The following is a 19,449-nucleotide window of genomic DNA, read 5'->3' on the forward strand; positions in this document are numbered from 1 at the left end:
CAAAATTTCAGGTCTTGTATCTATAGTACGAAGGTGTATTATTATCTGAGACAGCAAGGTGGCAGAATCATTAGTACAAAGGACAAAATGCTGAGCAGCAGCAGCAGTTCTTTACATTCTGAGCTCAAATACCAGTTGTGTACTGGGGTCAATGTCATCAACTTTGCCCTCCACCAAAATATCAGGCTTAGAAAGAGTTTGTTGTTAGCTTACTTAGTTGTGTAGTGTAGATGGAAAATGCATTGGAGTATTCGGTCATCTGTGAAGTCACACAACAGAGACATCTTGGGTGGATGCTGGGTTTATGGCAAAATGGAGAGAAAAGTACCAATTATTTAAAAAAGACTGTATTTGTTATTTTGAACAGGCGTGAGAGTTGGACTGATGGCACCATGCAACAACTTCTGGTTTGCAGTAGACATTATGGGTGAAGTGTTCTACTGAAAAATCATCTCTGAGACACCAATACTTTTTTTTTTTTTTTATCCCCTCATAATCACAGGAAAATGACTTTGTATGTGTCTTTAGATTGGATGAGGTGTTGTGCTAATGTTTCTATCAGGATTGAAAGTTTTGTGTTTCATTGCCAAATACACTACTGCTGTTTGTTTTAAGATAAACAAAGAAATTTTAGCTTTTTGTCTTCCACAAGGTACCAAAACTGTTTTGCATTTCAGTGGTTACTCTCTACAAATGTCTCATTACTTGCCTCTGTGTGTGTGTGTGTGTGTGTGTGTGTGTTATGCTCATGTCTTTGTATCAACAAATAATCTTTTGTCATGTAAGGTCTGTTCTGAATGAGTATTCTAATAGCAGACATAGGGTTGGATGAACAGCTAGGCTCCAATGTACCCCTTTCTTTGTATCAGAGGACCAGTCCCTGCTGCACACTGAACAGGCAGTGATTAGTCTAGATATGTTACATTCTCTCTTCCTAACCAGCATTTTCAGGTACAACTAAAAGACTGTGCAATGCTTGACTTTATTTAAATAACACACATGCATACATATATATATACACACACATGCATATATATATATACACACACACACACACACACACACACACATATATATATATATATATATATATATATATATAATATTAGGGAGTATAACTCCAAACTTACAGGGAAAAATTCAATTCAGTATTAAATCAAATTTCACAGTATAAATATGTAAAATATGAATTAGAGTTGCATAATAGTGGTTTTAGCCCTAATTCATATTTTATATATATATACACACACACATATGCATGCGTTTAGTATTAACTGTCTGAAGAAAGAGTACTCCATACCATGGTCACAACCTGCCTGAAGATCTTGTGTGCCTACAGGTGAAACTCAGACGAGCGAGAGGCTGACTCTACTAAAATTACATCATTTTGGTAGTCATACGTCCTCTTTGTGTTCATCTATCTTTGTTTATCATTGGGGGAGGGTGTAAAACAAAGACACAATAACAAATAAAATCGTCTCCATTCACTTTGAAAATGGAACGAATAATGGTAGATTCATTGACTCCAAACTCACAGCCCAGAGCAGCCAAGCTTCCACCACCATGTATTGTATTTTCTGGACTGTCTACCTTCTATAAAAAAATACATTCATCTGCTTTGTTTGTTAGAATCAGGCACCTTTGTGTTTTTGTCTTGTGTTGATGGGTACAACTATGTAAGTACAAGTGATAGTCAGTGCATTCTGGGTAGGTACGTGTTGTGGTTGGTCACTAGGGTGTGTTTTTTGTAGAACAAACAGGATTTTCAAGTGATTGCCAACAACCTCTGTTAACACAGGTCAATCTATGATAAGCATGATGTGGTTCACAGTTGACCATATCATCTGACCATCTTGGATCAGTGATGACACTATATATATATATATATATATAGGAAAAAAGCAACAAGAATGGATTAAAATCTCGGTACGATCGTTTCGTACGAGGACATCTTTAATAAGCTACAAAAAATGCAGTGAATACAGATGGCTCGTACTCGTCAGCCGAAAAATATCAGAGAATTCCCAAACATCAAAAGGGGTAGATACAAATATCAGGTAGATACACACACATATATATAATGGGTAGATTACATAAGGGGTAGATACACACACATATATATATAATGTGTGTGTGTGACTGTACAAACACACTTGCACAAGAGTGAGTCAGAAAGTAATACAATTTTCATTTGCTATTTCTGATTCACCTTGTATATATATATATGTGTGTGTGTGTGGTGTGTGTGTGTGAGGCTGTGTGACCCCATATAATCAGACATCTTTGTTTATCCTATCTACAAATAAATGCCTTGACAGAAACTTAGAAAAGCCATATTTAATAATATCCCCATCCTTAATTCTTTTTTTTTTCTTTACCTTTTTAAAGTAAATTCTTCTTCAATCGATGCACTTCAAACTCTGTTCTCTCTCTCCTTCTCAGTCTTAACACAAGTCTTTTTCTCGTCTTTAACTTTGTGACACCTCCACCTTCCCCTCCTTGGAATTGTTCATCTGGAACATAAGTGGTAAGAGTTCCTGTTGAACAGCAAAATCTGGATGTCTTGTCAGCCTTGTATGGAACTGTTAACTGTCCATCACCAGCACCTCCCCAGCCAGTTCAGTGAATGCACCAACATGGGATTGGCTGTGATGGTTAAAATTAAACTAAGAACCTTCACTATACATGCACGTATGTATATGTGTATATACACATATATACACACACAACATTAAAATTATGCATGAAGGATTGTACATCCTCAAAAGCTTGTTTATTACAGTTTTACAGCATCTACTACATAGATATCCTAAGACGTGGCATCCAGTTACATGTTGGTTCAATTGCATTCTAACTTCATCCTGGATATCAGGGTGTGTGTGCGTGTATGTATGTATATATATATATATATATATATACACATACCATGATGTGTATATTATTTCCTATTTCTATCTATCTCTCTCTCTCTCTCTCTCTCTCAAAAACTCTACATAAATGTGTGTAGAAATCCATAGATATATATAATGCACAATTGTATGTATATGTATGTACACAAGCACATTGAAATGTGTAAGTCATCTATATATATATTATTTAAAAGCAGCAGAAATATAACAAAAGCTGTTACTCAGAGTTTCCCGTTCCCATTCGTCGGACAGTTTTGTTAACAAAACTGTCCTACGAACAGACGTAAAACTCTGAGTAACAGCTTTTATTATATTTCTGCTGCTTTTAAATAAAGCATATTACTCTTCCTCTGGTATTTGAGTACTCCTTTATTACCACCTTGTTTCACATTTATGTGCTTACTCCAATATATGTATGTATGTATGTATATCACATACCTAAAACTGGTGTGTGTCTGGTGTAAATACATTTATATAATCACATGAAAGTAATGTATGTGTGAGTGAGTGTACACACATTTATATGCACAGTTGCAAGTTGACGTACGTGAAGCAGTTGCTTGTATGTGTCTGTACACACATCCACATGTGTATAAATGTTCGTTTTTCATGTTCAGTGAGGTGGGGGGAGGATCAGCCTTTGTTTATTCTCCCCAATAAGCCAAAGTCCTCTCAACTTGTGAGGACCAATGGAATGAGGAAAATGATAGTTCACTTGGAAAGCTTGATATGGGTTAGCAACAGCAAGAGCATCCAGCTATAGAAAATCTGCTTCAACTAGTTTCGTCTGGCTCTTTCTAGCATGGAAAAAAACAGATGCAAAACCCGAATGGGCAAAATATGTTTATGTATATACATATGTACATATATATATATATATATATATATATATATATATAATATATATATATATATATATATATATATATATACACACACACATATGTACATAAATGTGTGTGTATGTACACGTACCTTGTACATCATAGCCTTTGTATACACCTGCACATTAGACAGCAGCAGCTGTTATGCCTTCACATTAAATATATTTAACACCTTTGCATTGTAACACCTAACTCAAGGAGAGAGATTCTGTAAAGTTGACAGCTTTATATGCTGTACTGTTGTGCAGTTTCTCTCTCTCTCTCTCCCCTTCATCTCAGATTTCTGCTCAAGGCATCAGACCATCTCCCTTTTCCTCCTCCTCCTCTCTCTCTAGCTATCTATCTATCTCTCCCACTCTCCCTCCATAATTACACAAGGGCTGTGCATTGCAGAAACAACAAAGTGTCAGTCAGATTTAAATGCCTTGTGCTAATGTAATTGCGATCTCCCAAGTTCGAATTTGTGCCACGGACAGCTTCGCTCCATCCTCGTCATTTGTGAAGGCCAAGTGGTCGATGAAATAAACAAACCACCGGACAAGTAATGGTTGGAAGAGGAGAAGTGGCACAAACCACAAATTATTTGATTTCAACCCATTCTGCCCTCTTCGTTCTCTCGGCTTTAAAAAAAATTTTTTTTTGTTTTCTTTTAATGTGTGTGGCCTTATATGCCAATGTTAGAAACATATACATATATGTAAATACATAAAAAAAGGTCCTCCTCTCTCCTCTGCTCTTCAATGTTGTTATCTACATCTCTTCCATTCTTTTTCCTTCCCATCTGCTTTTGTTATCTTTTCCTAAAGCCTAAAGAAAGCTTTTATCTTTTTTTTTTTTTTTTGTACAGCATGGTTTATAAAACAACCGAAAACATCATATAATGATAATAATAATAATAATAATGTTGAGAATACTAATAATGTTGAAACTCTTTCCCATCCCCGTTTACTTCCTCTCCCCCTTTTTTTTTTGAGCAGCAATGAAAAAAGAAACACCAAGTCAGAACTGATACTTAAGGAAAAAAAAAAACTGTAACAACTGTGATACCCAATTCTATTTTCTCTTACAATTAAAAATCAATTTTTAATCTAAAAGTTTTGCTTTTTATTTATTTATTTCATTTATTCAATTTGCAAAAGAGAAAAATTCCTCAGTTTTCTCAACCATGTGGTTTGGGGTTCAGTACCTCGGAGAAATGTCTTTTACTGTAACCCTGGAACTAACCAATGCTTCGTGAGTGAATTTGGTAGGTGGAAACTTTCAGCATCAGTTTGCTTTTTGAACTCTTTCTCTCACAGGAAACCATCAAAGCGCTTGAAAAAGTGGTAGTCGGTAGGAGAAAGGTCTGGGGAAGAACTTTGTAGCCAAGTTCCCTCAACTTCTGGATCGTCAGTAGTGAAACGTGTGGTTGGGCGTTGTCATGAAGAATGAATGGTCCTCTTCTGTTGACCAGTCTGGGACGAAGGAGTAGCAGTTTTTCATTCATTGCGGCAATATGTTTCTACAATAATGGCTTTTCCGGGTTTTAAGAAGTTATAGTGGAGGAGTCCAGCAGTAAAACAGCAAACAGTCACCGTAACGTTTGGGAAGGTTTTCAGTGCTTCGTTTTGGTCCAACCACTGCGAAGAACGTTTCTTTATTATTGTACAGAATCCACTTTTCATCGCAAGTTACAATACGGTTGAGAAATGGCTGTCTGGTTACGGAGAAGGGACAAGCAAATTTCATATCTGTATTTTCTGATTTTCATTCAAATTGTGCGTTACCCGTTTGTCAAGCTTTTTTGATTTCCCAATCAAATGCAAATGGTTGCAGGCAGTTTTCTGGCTAACCTGAAGTTCTTTTGCCAGTTGTCAAGTGGTTTTATGTGGATCTTTCTCAGTGACAGTCTTTAATTGACTATCATCAATGACAGATGGGCATCCACTACGTTCACGATCTTCAAGGCTCAGGTCTCCACTGCGAAATCGTTTAAACCAATTTTGAGCTGACCACTCACTGGTCATTTCCCCACCAAACGTTTCATTGATATCGGGAGCAGTTTCAGCTGCTTTACGTCCTTTTTGAAGTTGAATAGCAAAATTGCTCAAATATCACACTTGACAGTTCCATTTCAGATGATTGTAACCACGACGAAAAAAATATCAATGCTAATTTATGATGCATTTGGGCATCAGAAGATTGCAAAAAAATTTTAAACTTTGCAAAAATCGGTGCAAATTTTTCATAGTTCAAAACGTTTACTTTTTACTTACCTTGATAGTTACATTGCCATTGCTAACAGAAGACCTTTTGAGTGTTTATATAATTAAATAAGTATCACCCTCATGAAAATTGGAATCCCTATGAAGGACAATCACGAGGTTAATATAATGTATGATATAATATAAAAAAACAAAGAACAACCCTTCAAGAATGAAGGACAACTTCAAAGAACGCAAATAGAAAACAAAATGTTTCACAAGATTATCAAACATATACCGCCATCATCAGCTCCATAATGGATATTAGTTGCAACACTTGGACAGTATTATTCGATCCGGTGGAGCCAACAGTGTTAAAAGTATAAGCGCACATTTGAAGAATTACTGAACTTTATAGACACTAACGAATTAAACATATTGAACTTTGTCGGAAACTCGTCAATAATATGTAAAACTAATCATAACATAAGGAATGACTAACCAAAAACTTCAAATATAGATTAAAGAATATAGATCAATAGACATTACTATTCTTACAATTTATATAAGTTACAAACTCAAAAGCATAATTAAAACAAACCAAGTATAAAGCTTCAATCATCGTAAAACGATGCAAAATGGGTATAAACCAGTAAAGATCAATATTTATTGGATACAGGAAATAGATTTCACCTCAATAGAAAAAATATTTTAAGTTAAAACATGAATAATATATGATTTACTAAAATACCCAAATCGTAACGAAAATACACCCTAACATACTTGAAATATGAAAATATAATTAATATGATCTAAATACAAACCAAAGAAATAACAGCATTTAACTGTCAGGTGTTAATTACCTTCAATGTGAGAATAAACCAGTGTGGACCTATAATTGTTAAATAAGCTTTAATAATGAAGAATAGATTTAAACCAATATTTTCATCTAAAAACATGTAATCTATAGTTGATTGAAATAAATATATCGTAATATTCATTACATAAAATAACGCAACACAACGTGCTGCAAAGGAATTAACAAAAGCACAGACTTAATTCTGCTTAACCGTGCTTACAGCCAAAAGATCATCATTAATCTATGAACAGAAGTTCATAATTATTTCCTAACAGAAGTAATGTACACAATAATACATAATATATCACAAACTGTCAATCAACAACATCGCCTTGAAATCAAAGCTATTTATTCTATAGTTCTTTGCTCAGTAGTAAACTAGAAATTATTCTGCATTTTCTCCAATTTTCACATTGTCTCCCCAAGCAACAGTTAAAACATTTAACTAGCATTTTCTTTAGTGTAACATTGTTTCATCATCATCATCGTTTAATGTCCACTTTCCATGCTAGCATGGGTTGGACGATTTTGACTGAGGTCTGTCGAACCAGGCTCCAATCTTGATCTGGCAGAGTTTCTACAGCTGGATGCCCTTCCTAACGTCAACCACTCCAAGAATGTAGTGGGTGCTTTTTACTTGCCACTGGCACGGGGCCAGTCATTGTTTATCTATATGTATCATTAACCTTTTAATTCTTTCTCAAAACCCACCAACTTCATTGGTAATCTTTCTGTGTCTAATAAGTTGACTAGAAAACATCTTACACCCTACCCTTATAGGAATTCTATTTAGTGTCCAGGGTAAGGATGCGGTATGAAAATGAAAGCCATCAGTTTTATCATAAATACTAGTCAACTTTTTTATCCTCACAAACCACCTTGACAGCAAAATGCTTCATCTAACATGCCACCATTTCATTAGCTAAATGATTAAGCTAAAATCATCAAGATAAATGTAAATGAAGACAAAAGTACATCAGCTAAAAACGGTTGCAATTAGCACCCATCGGAATACCCTTAATTTGTTCAAATATTCTTTCCATTAACGACATATACCTCAGTAACATGGATACCTCTAGCTATATAATTCCCTTCGGAAAACAAATAATTTCTAATTGACCAAAATTGTTATATTTAGTATTGACTAAACATTTTCCAAAGACAGTAAATACTATGGAATTTTTAATAGACACAGGATTAGATTAGCTTTGTGTAATAACAAAAATCTAGCACAAATTATAGCAGCACACAACGCTCGTAATTTTCAAATGAACAATAGCAATATTAACCAGAATTATAATTATAGATCAATAAATAACAACAATGTCAATATGAGAGGACAAGCTGTAAGTAACACATCTAGGTATCAACCAATGAAATTGAAGAGACCCAAGGGAACTCCACAACCTGGAAGTAGAAGATGTGAATCCTAAAAAGCAAAGTACTCAGAATGTTGTCTGTGGAAAGGACTAATAACTTAGAAGATAGACAGGAGAATATAGAAATCACATCTAGAGTAGGTGACATAGATACTAGTGATAGAAGTAGTAGAACTATTAAATGCGATTGTGCAAGGAACAGGGTTTGTTTGCTTAACTCTAAATGTAGGCATAAAAATATCGTATACAGATGTAAGATTACCACAGAGAATAGAGAGTATTTCTATATAGGAGCTAGCTCATGTTATATTAAGCAGATACTTGCCAATCGTTTAAGTTTGTTTAGAAATAGAGACAAAGTAAATACAAGTCTTAGTAAGTTAATTTGGACACTAAAAGCTAGTAATGAAGAATTTTTTTATTGCTTGGGAAATAATTGGTAAAGCAAAATCTTATAGAATAGACGATAATAATTGTGACCCTTGTGTGGAAGAAATGTACCAAATTTTCATGTCTAAGTTTACTCTTATAAACACTAGACTGGAACAGCTATGAAATGTTCACACTGGATAAAATGTACGTCTAAATGATTTAAAGAAACATAACTTCACATCTATAGTAATTATACTAGTTAAAATAATGATTGTGATAATTAATGTTGAATGCCTCATCACTATACTTAAAATTCAAAAGATGATTGTTATATTTAAATTGCAATTTTCCTTCCACAACTCCGATATAACGTTTGATATTTGTATGACCATTTTGTGTGTGTGTACTCATGTCTATCTTCATGGAGGTGGGTGAAATAGAGAGAAGAATGAGCAAAGTACTAGTTTAAAAAGTCACCCAACAAGACATAATTTGCATCTGAGGTGCAACACAATTGTACAGCATCTCACCTTTGAAGTACAGATACAGGATGAGTCGAAACAAATGTAGTGGATTTGAATAAAGAATCTTGTGAATCCTATTTTCTATCTCTGATCTGTTTGTAAGTATATCATCATCATCGTCATTTAACGTCTGTTGTCCATGCTGGCATGGGTTGGATGGTTTGACTAGCGCTGGTAAGCTGATGGGCTGCATCAAACTCCAGTCCGATTTGACATAGTTTTCTATGGCTGGATGCCCCTCCTAACGCCAACCACTCCGAGAATGTAATGAGTGTTCTTACATGCCACCAGCACAGGTGCCAGTTGTGTGGCACCAGTATCTACGACAACTCCGATTTCACATTGCTTGATACACACACACACACACACACACACACGGCTACATGAATGGATGGATGGATGGATGGGTGGGTGGGTGGGTGGGTGGATGGATGGACGGACAGACACACGGACAGATAGGTAGGTAGGTAGGCAGATAATTATGCAACACAGATCAATACACATGCATCAATATGCATGCATAAATGCAAGGAGTTGAGGGGTGGGGGAGGAAGATAAGGAGCTGAATTATAATGATGCTGACTGGTAATGGTGGTGGTGGTGGTGGTGGTGTTGGCAATGGTTGTGATAGTGGTGGATGTTATGAGTGGTGATCATCGTGGTGGTGGGGATTGTGGCAGCAGCAATGGTGGTAGTGGTGGCAATTGTGGTGGTGGAGGTAGTGATGGCAATGGTTGTGGTAGTGGTGGTGGTGGTGGTGGTGGTTGTATTGGTGGTTGCAGGCATGGTTCTCATTATGATAACACTAATGTGAATGAAACAATGAAACGAGGTTCATAAAATGACCATAACAAGAAGAACAAGAATAATTTATAACAATAAATATTATCAATATTATCAATTATAATTATAGCAATAATGATAATAATAATTATAGCAACAAGAAGAAGAAGAATAAGGAAATGGGAGGGGAGGGGACAAAAGAGGAAAGCGAGGAGGGACGGAGGGGAGGAAGGAAAGAAGAAGAAGAAGAATGTTTTCCTTTTCTGATATCTTTATAATTTTTATATATTTCTTTCTGTTTAATGAAGTGTTTGACAAAAGATAACAAATAAGAAAAAAAAAGACACAGAAAAGAAGAGAGTTTGATAAAAGATAGATTGAGAAAGTGAAAGAGATAGAGAGGGGGGGGGGCAAACAGACAAGCAGACTGACAGACAGACAGACATGCTGTCGATGTACAGAGAGAGGGTGTGTGCTGGAGTGGGGGAGTTAAAACCAGAATTTGGAGATGTCTTGTAAACAGAGTTGTTTGACTGGCCACAGTCTGTCAATAGACAACAAAGGGAGAAAATACTGTCTCCTGGAAACATTAGATAATGTTTTATCATTGGTGACTGTAACAGGAGCTGACACTCTCACATGCATGCGTACGTGTATGTGGACCGTGCATACATATATACATGTAAACTCTCTCTCTCTATATATATATACACACACACACACATGTGTATAAATATATATATATATATACACACACGCATATGTATATATATATATACACAAACACACACATATGTGTGTATATATATATATAATGTACATATATACATATATATATATATATATATATATATATATACACATACATACACACACACATATATATATATATACATACATATATATATATACATATATATATATATATATATATATATATATATATATATATATATATATATACACACATGCACATACATATGTAGAAACATATATATACATAGATACAAACATAGATGCATACATAGATACATACACACATATGAGGGAGCTCTGAAAAGTTCCTGGATTTGGGTAAAAAGAAATACAGGAGGCATCTTGTGGAGTGGACTATGTGACCATTTCCCAAAGAGACCTATTTCTTTACTACCCACAAGGGGCTAAACACACAGAGAGGACAAACAAGGACAGACAAACGGATTAAGTCGATTATATCGATCCCTGTGCATAACTGGTACTTATTTAATCGACCCCGAAAGAATGAAAGGCAAAGTCGACCTCGGCAGAATTTGAACTCAGAACGTAACGGCAGATGTAATACCACAAAGCATTTCACCCGGCATGCTAACGTTTCTGCCAGCTCTCCACCTTCTGCCGGATGTTTACTTGATCAGATCACTCAGAGGAGCAGATTGTTGGTTGGATCACAGGATAATCAGGAGCATCATATCCTTGGAGTTTACAGCAAAACAACCGATGCACAAAACTAAACCTGTAAAGAGATTCAATGTATCTGTACATAAAGCAAAGCAAAAGTGCACTGGTGAACTTGGACAAACCCTGGACAACGCTCTGGACTGCATGACAGATAAAATTCTGAGTATCAAACAATACTGGGAGATCTTGAAGCAACTTACATGAGAGAGCTTCTGACAACTGAGTTTTTTGGCTTTGCCAAGAGCAAGCGTCAAGGCTAGTTTGATGAGAACATCAGAACATTGCAGAACTCATTGACATTATTTACTCTGCTGCTCATAATCTTTACATCTCAGCCATTTTATCAGCAGGAACTAAGATCAGGTACCATTTGGCCAAACACACCCAGACAACCCAGGTACCATTTGGCCAAACACACCCAGACAACCAGACTAAGAACCATGAGGAACCTATAACAGGAGAACAAAGCATCTGAACTACAGGAAGCTGCTGATAAACATCACATGAAGACTATCTGCAAGAGTCTCAAGGCAATCCGTGGTCCCAAGTCTAGTAGAATTGCATTGTATGGCATCCAGCTTCAAACACACAAGGATGATATCCTCTCCATTGAGTGGAACTCTTCAACACAGTCCTAAAGTAAGTGTCAACAGTAAATGATGACATCACTGACCCTGGCCACAACACACTGTCTTGGATCAGCTTGGTTTGGGAACATCTCTGTCAGAAGTGACAAAGGCCATAAAACAGCCTTCCTCCAAGAAACAACTAAACTTTGACAGCATACCAGATGAGATATGGTATGGTGGAACTCACCTGGTTAAAAACTCACCAAGCTTTTCCAGAACATATGGGGCCAAGGTGTTGTCCCGTATGACTACAAAGATGCCTTCATAGTTCATCTAGACAAGTGAAAAGGCAACAAGTTGTGACAACCATTGTGGCATATCACTTCTCTTCACTGCTAGCAAAATACTCCCCAAAGTCAGGTTCAACAGGATCATTCTTCACTTTGTGGACACGGTGTGTTCTGAATCACAATGTGGTTTCCATGATGGTTGAGAAACAATTGATATGGTATTCACTACATGTCAAGGCTAGAAGAAGGTCAAATATTAGAAGCAGGACCTGTATATGGTCTTTGTTGATTTCACAAAAGCTTTTAATATGGTAAACTATGACACCCTCTGGAAAGGCCTGCTCAGGTTTGTGTACCGAACATGATGATCAGAGTAATAAGATCATTCCACAATGACAGCCTCTGTGATGAAAGGTTCAGCTTCTGAGGAATTCCCTGTAAAGAATGGAACCAAGTAGTGCCATGTAACGCCCTCTGTTTTGTTTGTAATCTACTTCTCAGCCATGCTGCGAGTCACATTCAGAGATGTTGACAAAGGTGTGAATTTCCAGTTTAGGACAGTGGTTGGCAATATTTCAATCCGTAATGCCTCAGAGCTAGAATTAAAGTCAGAGAGCAACTTCCGTGAGAGTTTCTATTTGCAGACAACTGTGAACTGATAGAAATTTCTCTATGGGATATCCAAGTACTGGATAACTGTACTACTAATGTTGACAAATCCTTCCACTTAACAATCAGTGGATGAAGACTGAAGTCTGGCACCAGCTAGCACCTGGATACCCAAAACAGGATCTTATTGTCATAGCAGACCATGCCTTCTAAATGTTGTACTTGCATGGAACATCCTATCAAGCAATGCCCAACTGGAGCAAGAGATCACCCAGTGATTGACAAAGGCAAGCTCAGTTTTTGGTAAACTCCATCACAGACTGTGGAGAGATCATGGCCTTGCCTGTCAACAAAAATCAAAATGTACCAAGCAATAGTACTTATCTCTCTCTTATAAGGTTGTAAAACATGAACTCTCTACTGGCACCAAATTGAATGGTTACTTATTCCATCTCCAATTCCATTGATCAGTTTGCAATCTCAGTTGGCAGGATAAAGTCCCCAACAGAGATTCTTGCAAGATGTGACATTCTAGGTAGAGAGAGTCTTCTTCTCAAAGTGCAATTGAGGCTGGTTAACCATATGGTATACATAGAAGACACTGGCTTACTTAAATCCCTCTTCTATGGTCTGTCTGCTTAAACCTGATGCCAGGCACCATGGTTACCCATGGTTCCATTATAAGAACACTCTAAAGATCTGCTTGAAAACTTGCAAGATAAACCTGAAATAAGAATCAGAAGCATTGAATAGAGTTCAGTGGAGAAGTTCTCTCTGCCAAGACACCAACTTTGAGACAGCTAGGATCAACAGCCTGAAGAAGACAAGAGTTCAACATAGAGCTAGATCCAATCTACCTTCAAATGATAGAGACTTCTACTGCAACATCCATTTCTGGATCTGCAAATCTTAGATACATCTGGGTTGCTACATAAGATGATACAGCAAAACATCGGCCCAAGAACATTGTGCAGTAGTGTCTTGTTGAACATCAAACCAATGTGAGTCCAATAATATTCATTGACAATCATAAATACAAGGAATTTGCACAAATGATAAAAGCTTGGAAAACGTTACAAAGATAATGACTGAATGTTGAACCCTCATCAGCTGTGTACCACAAGATTATAGCAGTTTCAATACTTCACATATATATATATAAGACTGTATGTGTTAAAGTTCCAAGTAGATTATCACAATCCACTCAGGTTCCAGTATAGTGGTTAGCTGACTGTTGCACATAGCAGTATAATTAGTTATGATATACACTACTACCACCACCACCACCACCACCACCACCACTTAATGCCTGTTTTCCATGCTGGCATGGGTTAGATGGTTTGACAGGAGCTGGCAAGGCCAAGAGCTGAATCAGGTTCCATAATCTTTTTCTTTTGGCTTGGTTTCAACAGCTCAATATCCTTCCAAATGCCAACCACTTTACAGAGTGTACCGGGTGCTTTTTACATGGTACCATCACCTGTGCATCTTACGTGGCACAAGCACCAGTGCTGTTTGCATAGTATCAGCACCAGTGCCCTTCATGGACAAGTATTACCAAGGTGGTTTTAAGATATTAATTCTTATTTCTTTATTGCCCACAGGGGGATAAACATAGAGGGAACAAACAAGGACATTAAGTCGATTACATCGACCCCAGTGCGTAACTGGTACTTAATTTATCGACCCGAAAGGATGAAAGGCAAAGTCGACCTCGGCGGAATTTGAACTCAGAACATAACAGCAGACGAAATACCTATTTCTTTACTACACAGAGAGGATAAACAAGGACAGACAAACGGATTAAGTCGATTATATCGACCCCAGTGTGTAACTAGTACTTATTTAATTGACCCCGAAAGGATGAAAGGCAAAGTGGACCTCGGCGGAATTTGAACTCAGAACGTAACGACAGACGAAATACCGCTAAGCATTTCGCCCGGCGTGCTAACGAGTCTGCCAGGATATTAATTCTGTTTTGTTCAGTTGTGGTGGACAGGAGACGCACAGCGAGGTAACTATTAGATCTCTGCAACAGAATGCAATAAAGCGTTCTGTGGATGATCCATGGCAGTTAGGCATCCAAATATATTTGGGGCATCCAATGCTGAGTTCCAGAGAACTGCAATGGTGAAACCTATGTATAGGAACTAATTATACTGGGTGTTTCTCACGATATATATGTGCATGCATGTGTGTATGTGTGCATGCGTTAACTACAGAATATTACATCAACAGATTTGTGAATGTCAGGGTAAAACCATTGCACAACAGATTAACACACCCACCTTTCCTTCCTCCCACCCAGACACTCGGTCCTCCCTAAAATTCTCTCCCCACCCCAGACACACACACACACAACACACACCCTCTCTCTTTCTCTCTGTCTGTCTGTCTTTCTGTCTACCTATATGTCTCTGTCTGCCTCTCTCTCTCCTCTTTCCTACTCACTATCATGCACACCCTGTATATCCCACTATATCTATCACTTCTGTTTGTCTGTCTGTCTGTCTCTCTCTTTATCTCTCATTCTCTCTCTCTTCATCTATCTCTCTATCTATCTATTTTTCTGTCTCTCTCTCTTTCTGTCTCTTCCGCTCTCTCTTTCTTTGACTATCTTTTTCTTCTTCTTCCCCTCTCTTCCCCTTTCTCTCTCTTTCTCTCTCTCTCTGTCTCCATCTTTACCCCCTCTCTGTCTCTTCGTTTCTTACTTTCTTTGACTCTATCTCTTTCTTTCTCTCTCTCTCTCTCTCTCTCTCTCTCTCTCTCTCTATCTTTTCTCTCTCTCTCTCTCTCTCTTCCTCTTTTCCTACTCACTATCATGCACAGCCTCTATATCTCTCTATATTTATTGCTTTTCTCTCTCTCTTTCTTTGACACACACTCTTTCTCTCTCTCTCTCTCTCTCTCCTCCACACTCTTACTGTCTCTTCAATTATCTTGATTCCCCCCCCCAAACCAATCGACCACAGAAAGTGTTTCGTTTCTAATTTATTGATCTCAGCAAAAGAAGACAATAACAACAACAACAACAACGATAGCAATAATGTTGGTTTCCCACATTGGCAATAATAATGATAATAATAATAATAACCTTTTATTTGCTACAATGGTGGTGGCAGTGGTAAGGAGGAGGAGGAGGTCAGGGAATTTTGGTAAATGATGTTGATGGTGATGATGATGATGGAGCTAGCAGGGTGGTGGTGGTGTTGAAGGCAGTGGTGGTGGTTGTAAAAGGGTGGCAGTAATTATGTACTTTCATGTTGCATATAAAAACTAACCAATATTTAATGGCAGTCCACACATGCACAGGTACATTAAGTAGGTGTGTACAGGTGATGGGCAGGTGTGCATACATACATACACACATACATACACACAACATACATAGATACATGCATATATATATATATATACACACATATATACACACATACACACACACACATATATATATAAATACATATGTCTGTGTATGTGTGTGTATATATATATATATGTATGTATGTATGTGTGTGTGTGTTAATGCAATAGAGTTATAATCTAAGAAAATTCTCCCTCTCTCTCTCTCTCTCTCTCTCTCTCTTTCTTCTTTCACTTTCTCTCTCTTTCTCGCTGTCCCTCTCTGCTCCCTCACTAATTCTCTTCCCTTTCTCCTCCGTCACTGAAAACATGTACAACCATGAGCAGTGATGTAAGAGAAAACATCAAGCATACACACACACACACACACATACACACACACACACACACACACACACACACACACACACACACATATATATATATACACATACGAGAGGTTCCCTATCTTCGTTGCTGAGTCAAACTACTGATGTCACAGCTGTTTTGGAAATAGTCTCGGGAGGTGGCCATTACCATGATTTTTAATTTTTTACAAATCTGAAAGTTTTCAGTCAAAATCCTTCTCAATCCACCTCTCCCCCTCTCACTGTCTTTCTTCCTTCCTTTCTTTCTTTCTCTCTTTCTTTTTTTCATGCCAAAAAAATATAATAAGCAACAAATTTCAACAAAAGTAAAACATCTCATACAAAAAAAAACAAAAAAAAAACCAATTCTTTCAAAAACATTTATTGTTGTTGTTGCTGTTATCTGACCACCAAACTGACAAACCTCCAATGACCAAACACAATCTAACTGTGACCACCCTGTCTTGTTATACACAGTTCACTCACACACAATCACATAATCCAACGAGTCATCAATGCGTAAACTGAGGGAGAGTCAGCTGCTATTTTCAAGAGTCGACTGACATCACAGAGTCCCCTAATTCTACACTGGAACTGCTTCTATTCTTAATATACCCTTACACCTATCAGTATATCTACAATTCCGGATATGTCTAAGACAATCATTAAGGTCCCGCTGTGGTATTTTTACTATATATTTTGTATCTTCCTTGGATCACAATTTGAAGGACTGGAAGGTAAGACAAAGCATTTTTCATCCTCTTCTCCTTTCTCTCCTGCCTTTCATTTATTCTACCCATCACCAATACAAGTCACTTTTAAAAAAATTTTGAGAGCCTCTATATAACCATATAAGGCAATGGGTAAAGACCTCCTTTGGTCATGAATGATCATGGGATTGCACCTAGAAAGTTACCCTCTGAGGCACAAGTTCGGATAAGGTTGTTTATGGAAGACCAGTAGTCGCCCATGCATATCAGCTTCCCCTCTTCACACCACCAATGTTATCCAAGGGAAAGGCAAAGGGGCCGATACAGCTTGGCACCAGTGACGTTGCAACTCATTTCTACAGCTGAGTGAACAGGAGCAACGTGAAATAAAGCGTCTTGCTCAAGAACACAACACACAGTCCGGCCCGGGAATCGAACTTACTACCTCATGATTGTGAGTCCGATGCTTTAACCACTGAGCCATGTACCACAACCAACAGTCAACTAGAAATAAACCCAAACAAGTCTTAACTTACATGCTACAGTCTTAAAAATAGAAGGACGTTTTTCCCTAATCCCTCATTTGCTACAACCATCACCAATAACAGCCCCTTTTTAAAAAGTCATTGCAAGAGCCTCTGTATAGCCCCTGTATAGCTGTATAGCTTACATGCTGTGTCCCTTAATTTACATGCTGCAATCTTAAAAACAGAAAGACATTTTGACTAATATAATCTAAGATACAAGATGTAAAAAAGATTAAAAAACAAAACAAAATGTACTTTATATTACATATGCCATGTCATGTTCTGAGTTCAAATTCAATTGAGGTCTTTTTGCTTTTTATTCTTCTGGGGTTGATTAAATAAGTATTGGCTGAGTACTGGGGTTCATGTAACCAACTCAATCTCTCACTCAAAATTATTGGCGTTGTACCAAAATTTGAAGCCAATACTACATATACCATGTTTGACGAAACGGTTAAGAAATTTCTTACACTATCATGCAGTCTGGGTTTCAATCCTGCTGCATAGCATCTTAGACAAGTGTGATTTTCTGCAACCTTGAGTTCCCAATGGCTTCAGTGCGAAATTGGGTAACTGAAAACTGAAAGGAAGCTTCTTGGATGGGTTGTACTTTTAATCTAAAGGCTTGTTCCTGTCAGACAGTGAGATGTTGATGCAGCATGAGAATTGCATTAAGAGTACACATGTATGAGGAGTACTCAGCCACTTGCATACCAGTCCAACATGACTGAAAATTCAATTGACTTAACAACCAAATTACTAACAACTGAACATTCATAGCCAGAAATTATGATTGAAATCTATTATATGTATACATATACATACATACATACATACATACATACATACATACAAAAATACATACATACATATATATATGTATACATATATATATGTGTGTGTATATATATATATATACTCTTTACTCTTTTACTTGTTTCAGTCATTTGACTGCAGCCATGCTGGAGCACCTCCTCCAGTCGAGCAAATCGACCCCGGAACTTATTCTTTGTAAGTCCAGTACTTATTCTATCGGTCTCTTTTTGCCGAACCGCTAAATATATATAACGGGAAAGTTTACGAAAATAAACAAAAGATGAAGGCAGGTGGAGTACAAACAAACAAATGTATTAGTATAGCGCTCAGGAATAGAAATAGAAAAAGTCTTTTATGTTTCGAGCCTACGCTCTTCAACAGAAAGATACACAGAAAAAAACAAGGAGAGAAACAAGGAGAGAAAAAAATGCGTGTAGGAGCTAACAATCTATCATGATGGCTGTCCACTTGTGACCGAGGAAGACCATTACTGACCTTTAGGAACATTGTGCACTGCAGGGACTAACTTATATTTTGCATTTGAGCTTCTTATTGATGGCTAATGAGCCCCACTCTTGACAAGTATACACAACTGCAAACACTGAAAACCAAGCTTTCCCCCATTCACTACACCAGTAGTACAGTTTTGAGCAGCACACTTAGATTCTTCATGCAGAATACATGCTCTCTCAAAAGTGTCGACCCCCCCTCCTTAACCTGCTTCCTCCATCTGTATGCATGTATGTATGCATGTATGTATGTATGTATGTATGTATGTATATAAGGCATGTGCCATTAGTAATTACTCAGAGTAGGCAGTTGGTGACATTTATGTAGTAGGCACACAAAAAAATAAGTGAAACACAGGCGCATGACTGAATTGTAGGC

The 19,449-nt window shown here is 37.3% G+C and overlaps 1 protein-coding gene across 2 annotated transcripts in view; it reads left to right on the forward strand.

The window, feature by feature from the left end:
• The first annotated feature begins 16,584 nt into the window (after positions 1-16,584).
• The window catches only part of LOC115217909 (neuronal acetylcholine receptor subunit alpha-10-like), an 18,527-nt gene continuing 15,662 nt past the window's right edge, over positions 16,585-19,449 (forward strand). The window contains exon 1 of one of the 2 annotated variants that reach the window (XM_036507960.1): positions 16,585-17,245. In XM_036507960.1, coding sequence (XP_036363853.1) covers positions 17,158-17,245 — 88 coding nt within the window. In that variant the 5' untranslated portion in view covers positions 16,585-17,157. The remainder of the gene's footprint in view (positions 17,246-19,449) is intronic. The other variant, XM_036507959.1, reaches the window with a different exon arrangement.

This window comes from Octopus sinensis, linkage group LG12, assembly GCF_006345805.1.
Source record: "Octopus sinensis linkage group LG12, ASM634580v1, whole genome shotgun sequence".
Taxonomy (NCBI): Eukaryota; Metazoa; Mollusca; class Cephalopoda; order Octopoda; family Octopodidae; genus Octopus; species Octopus sinensis.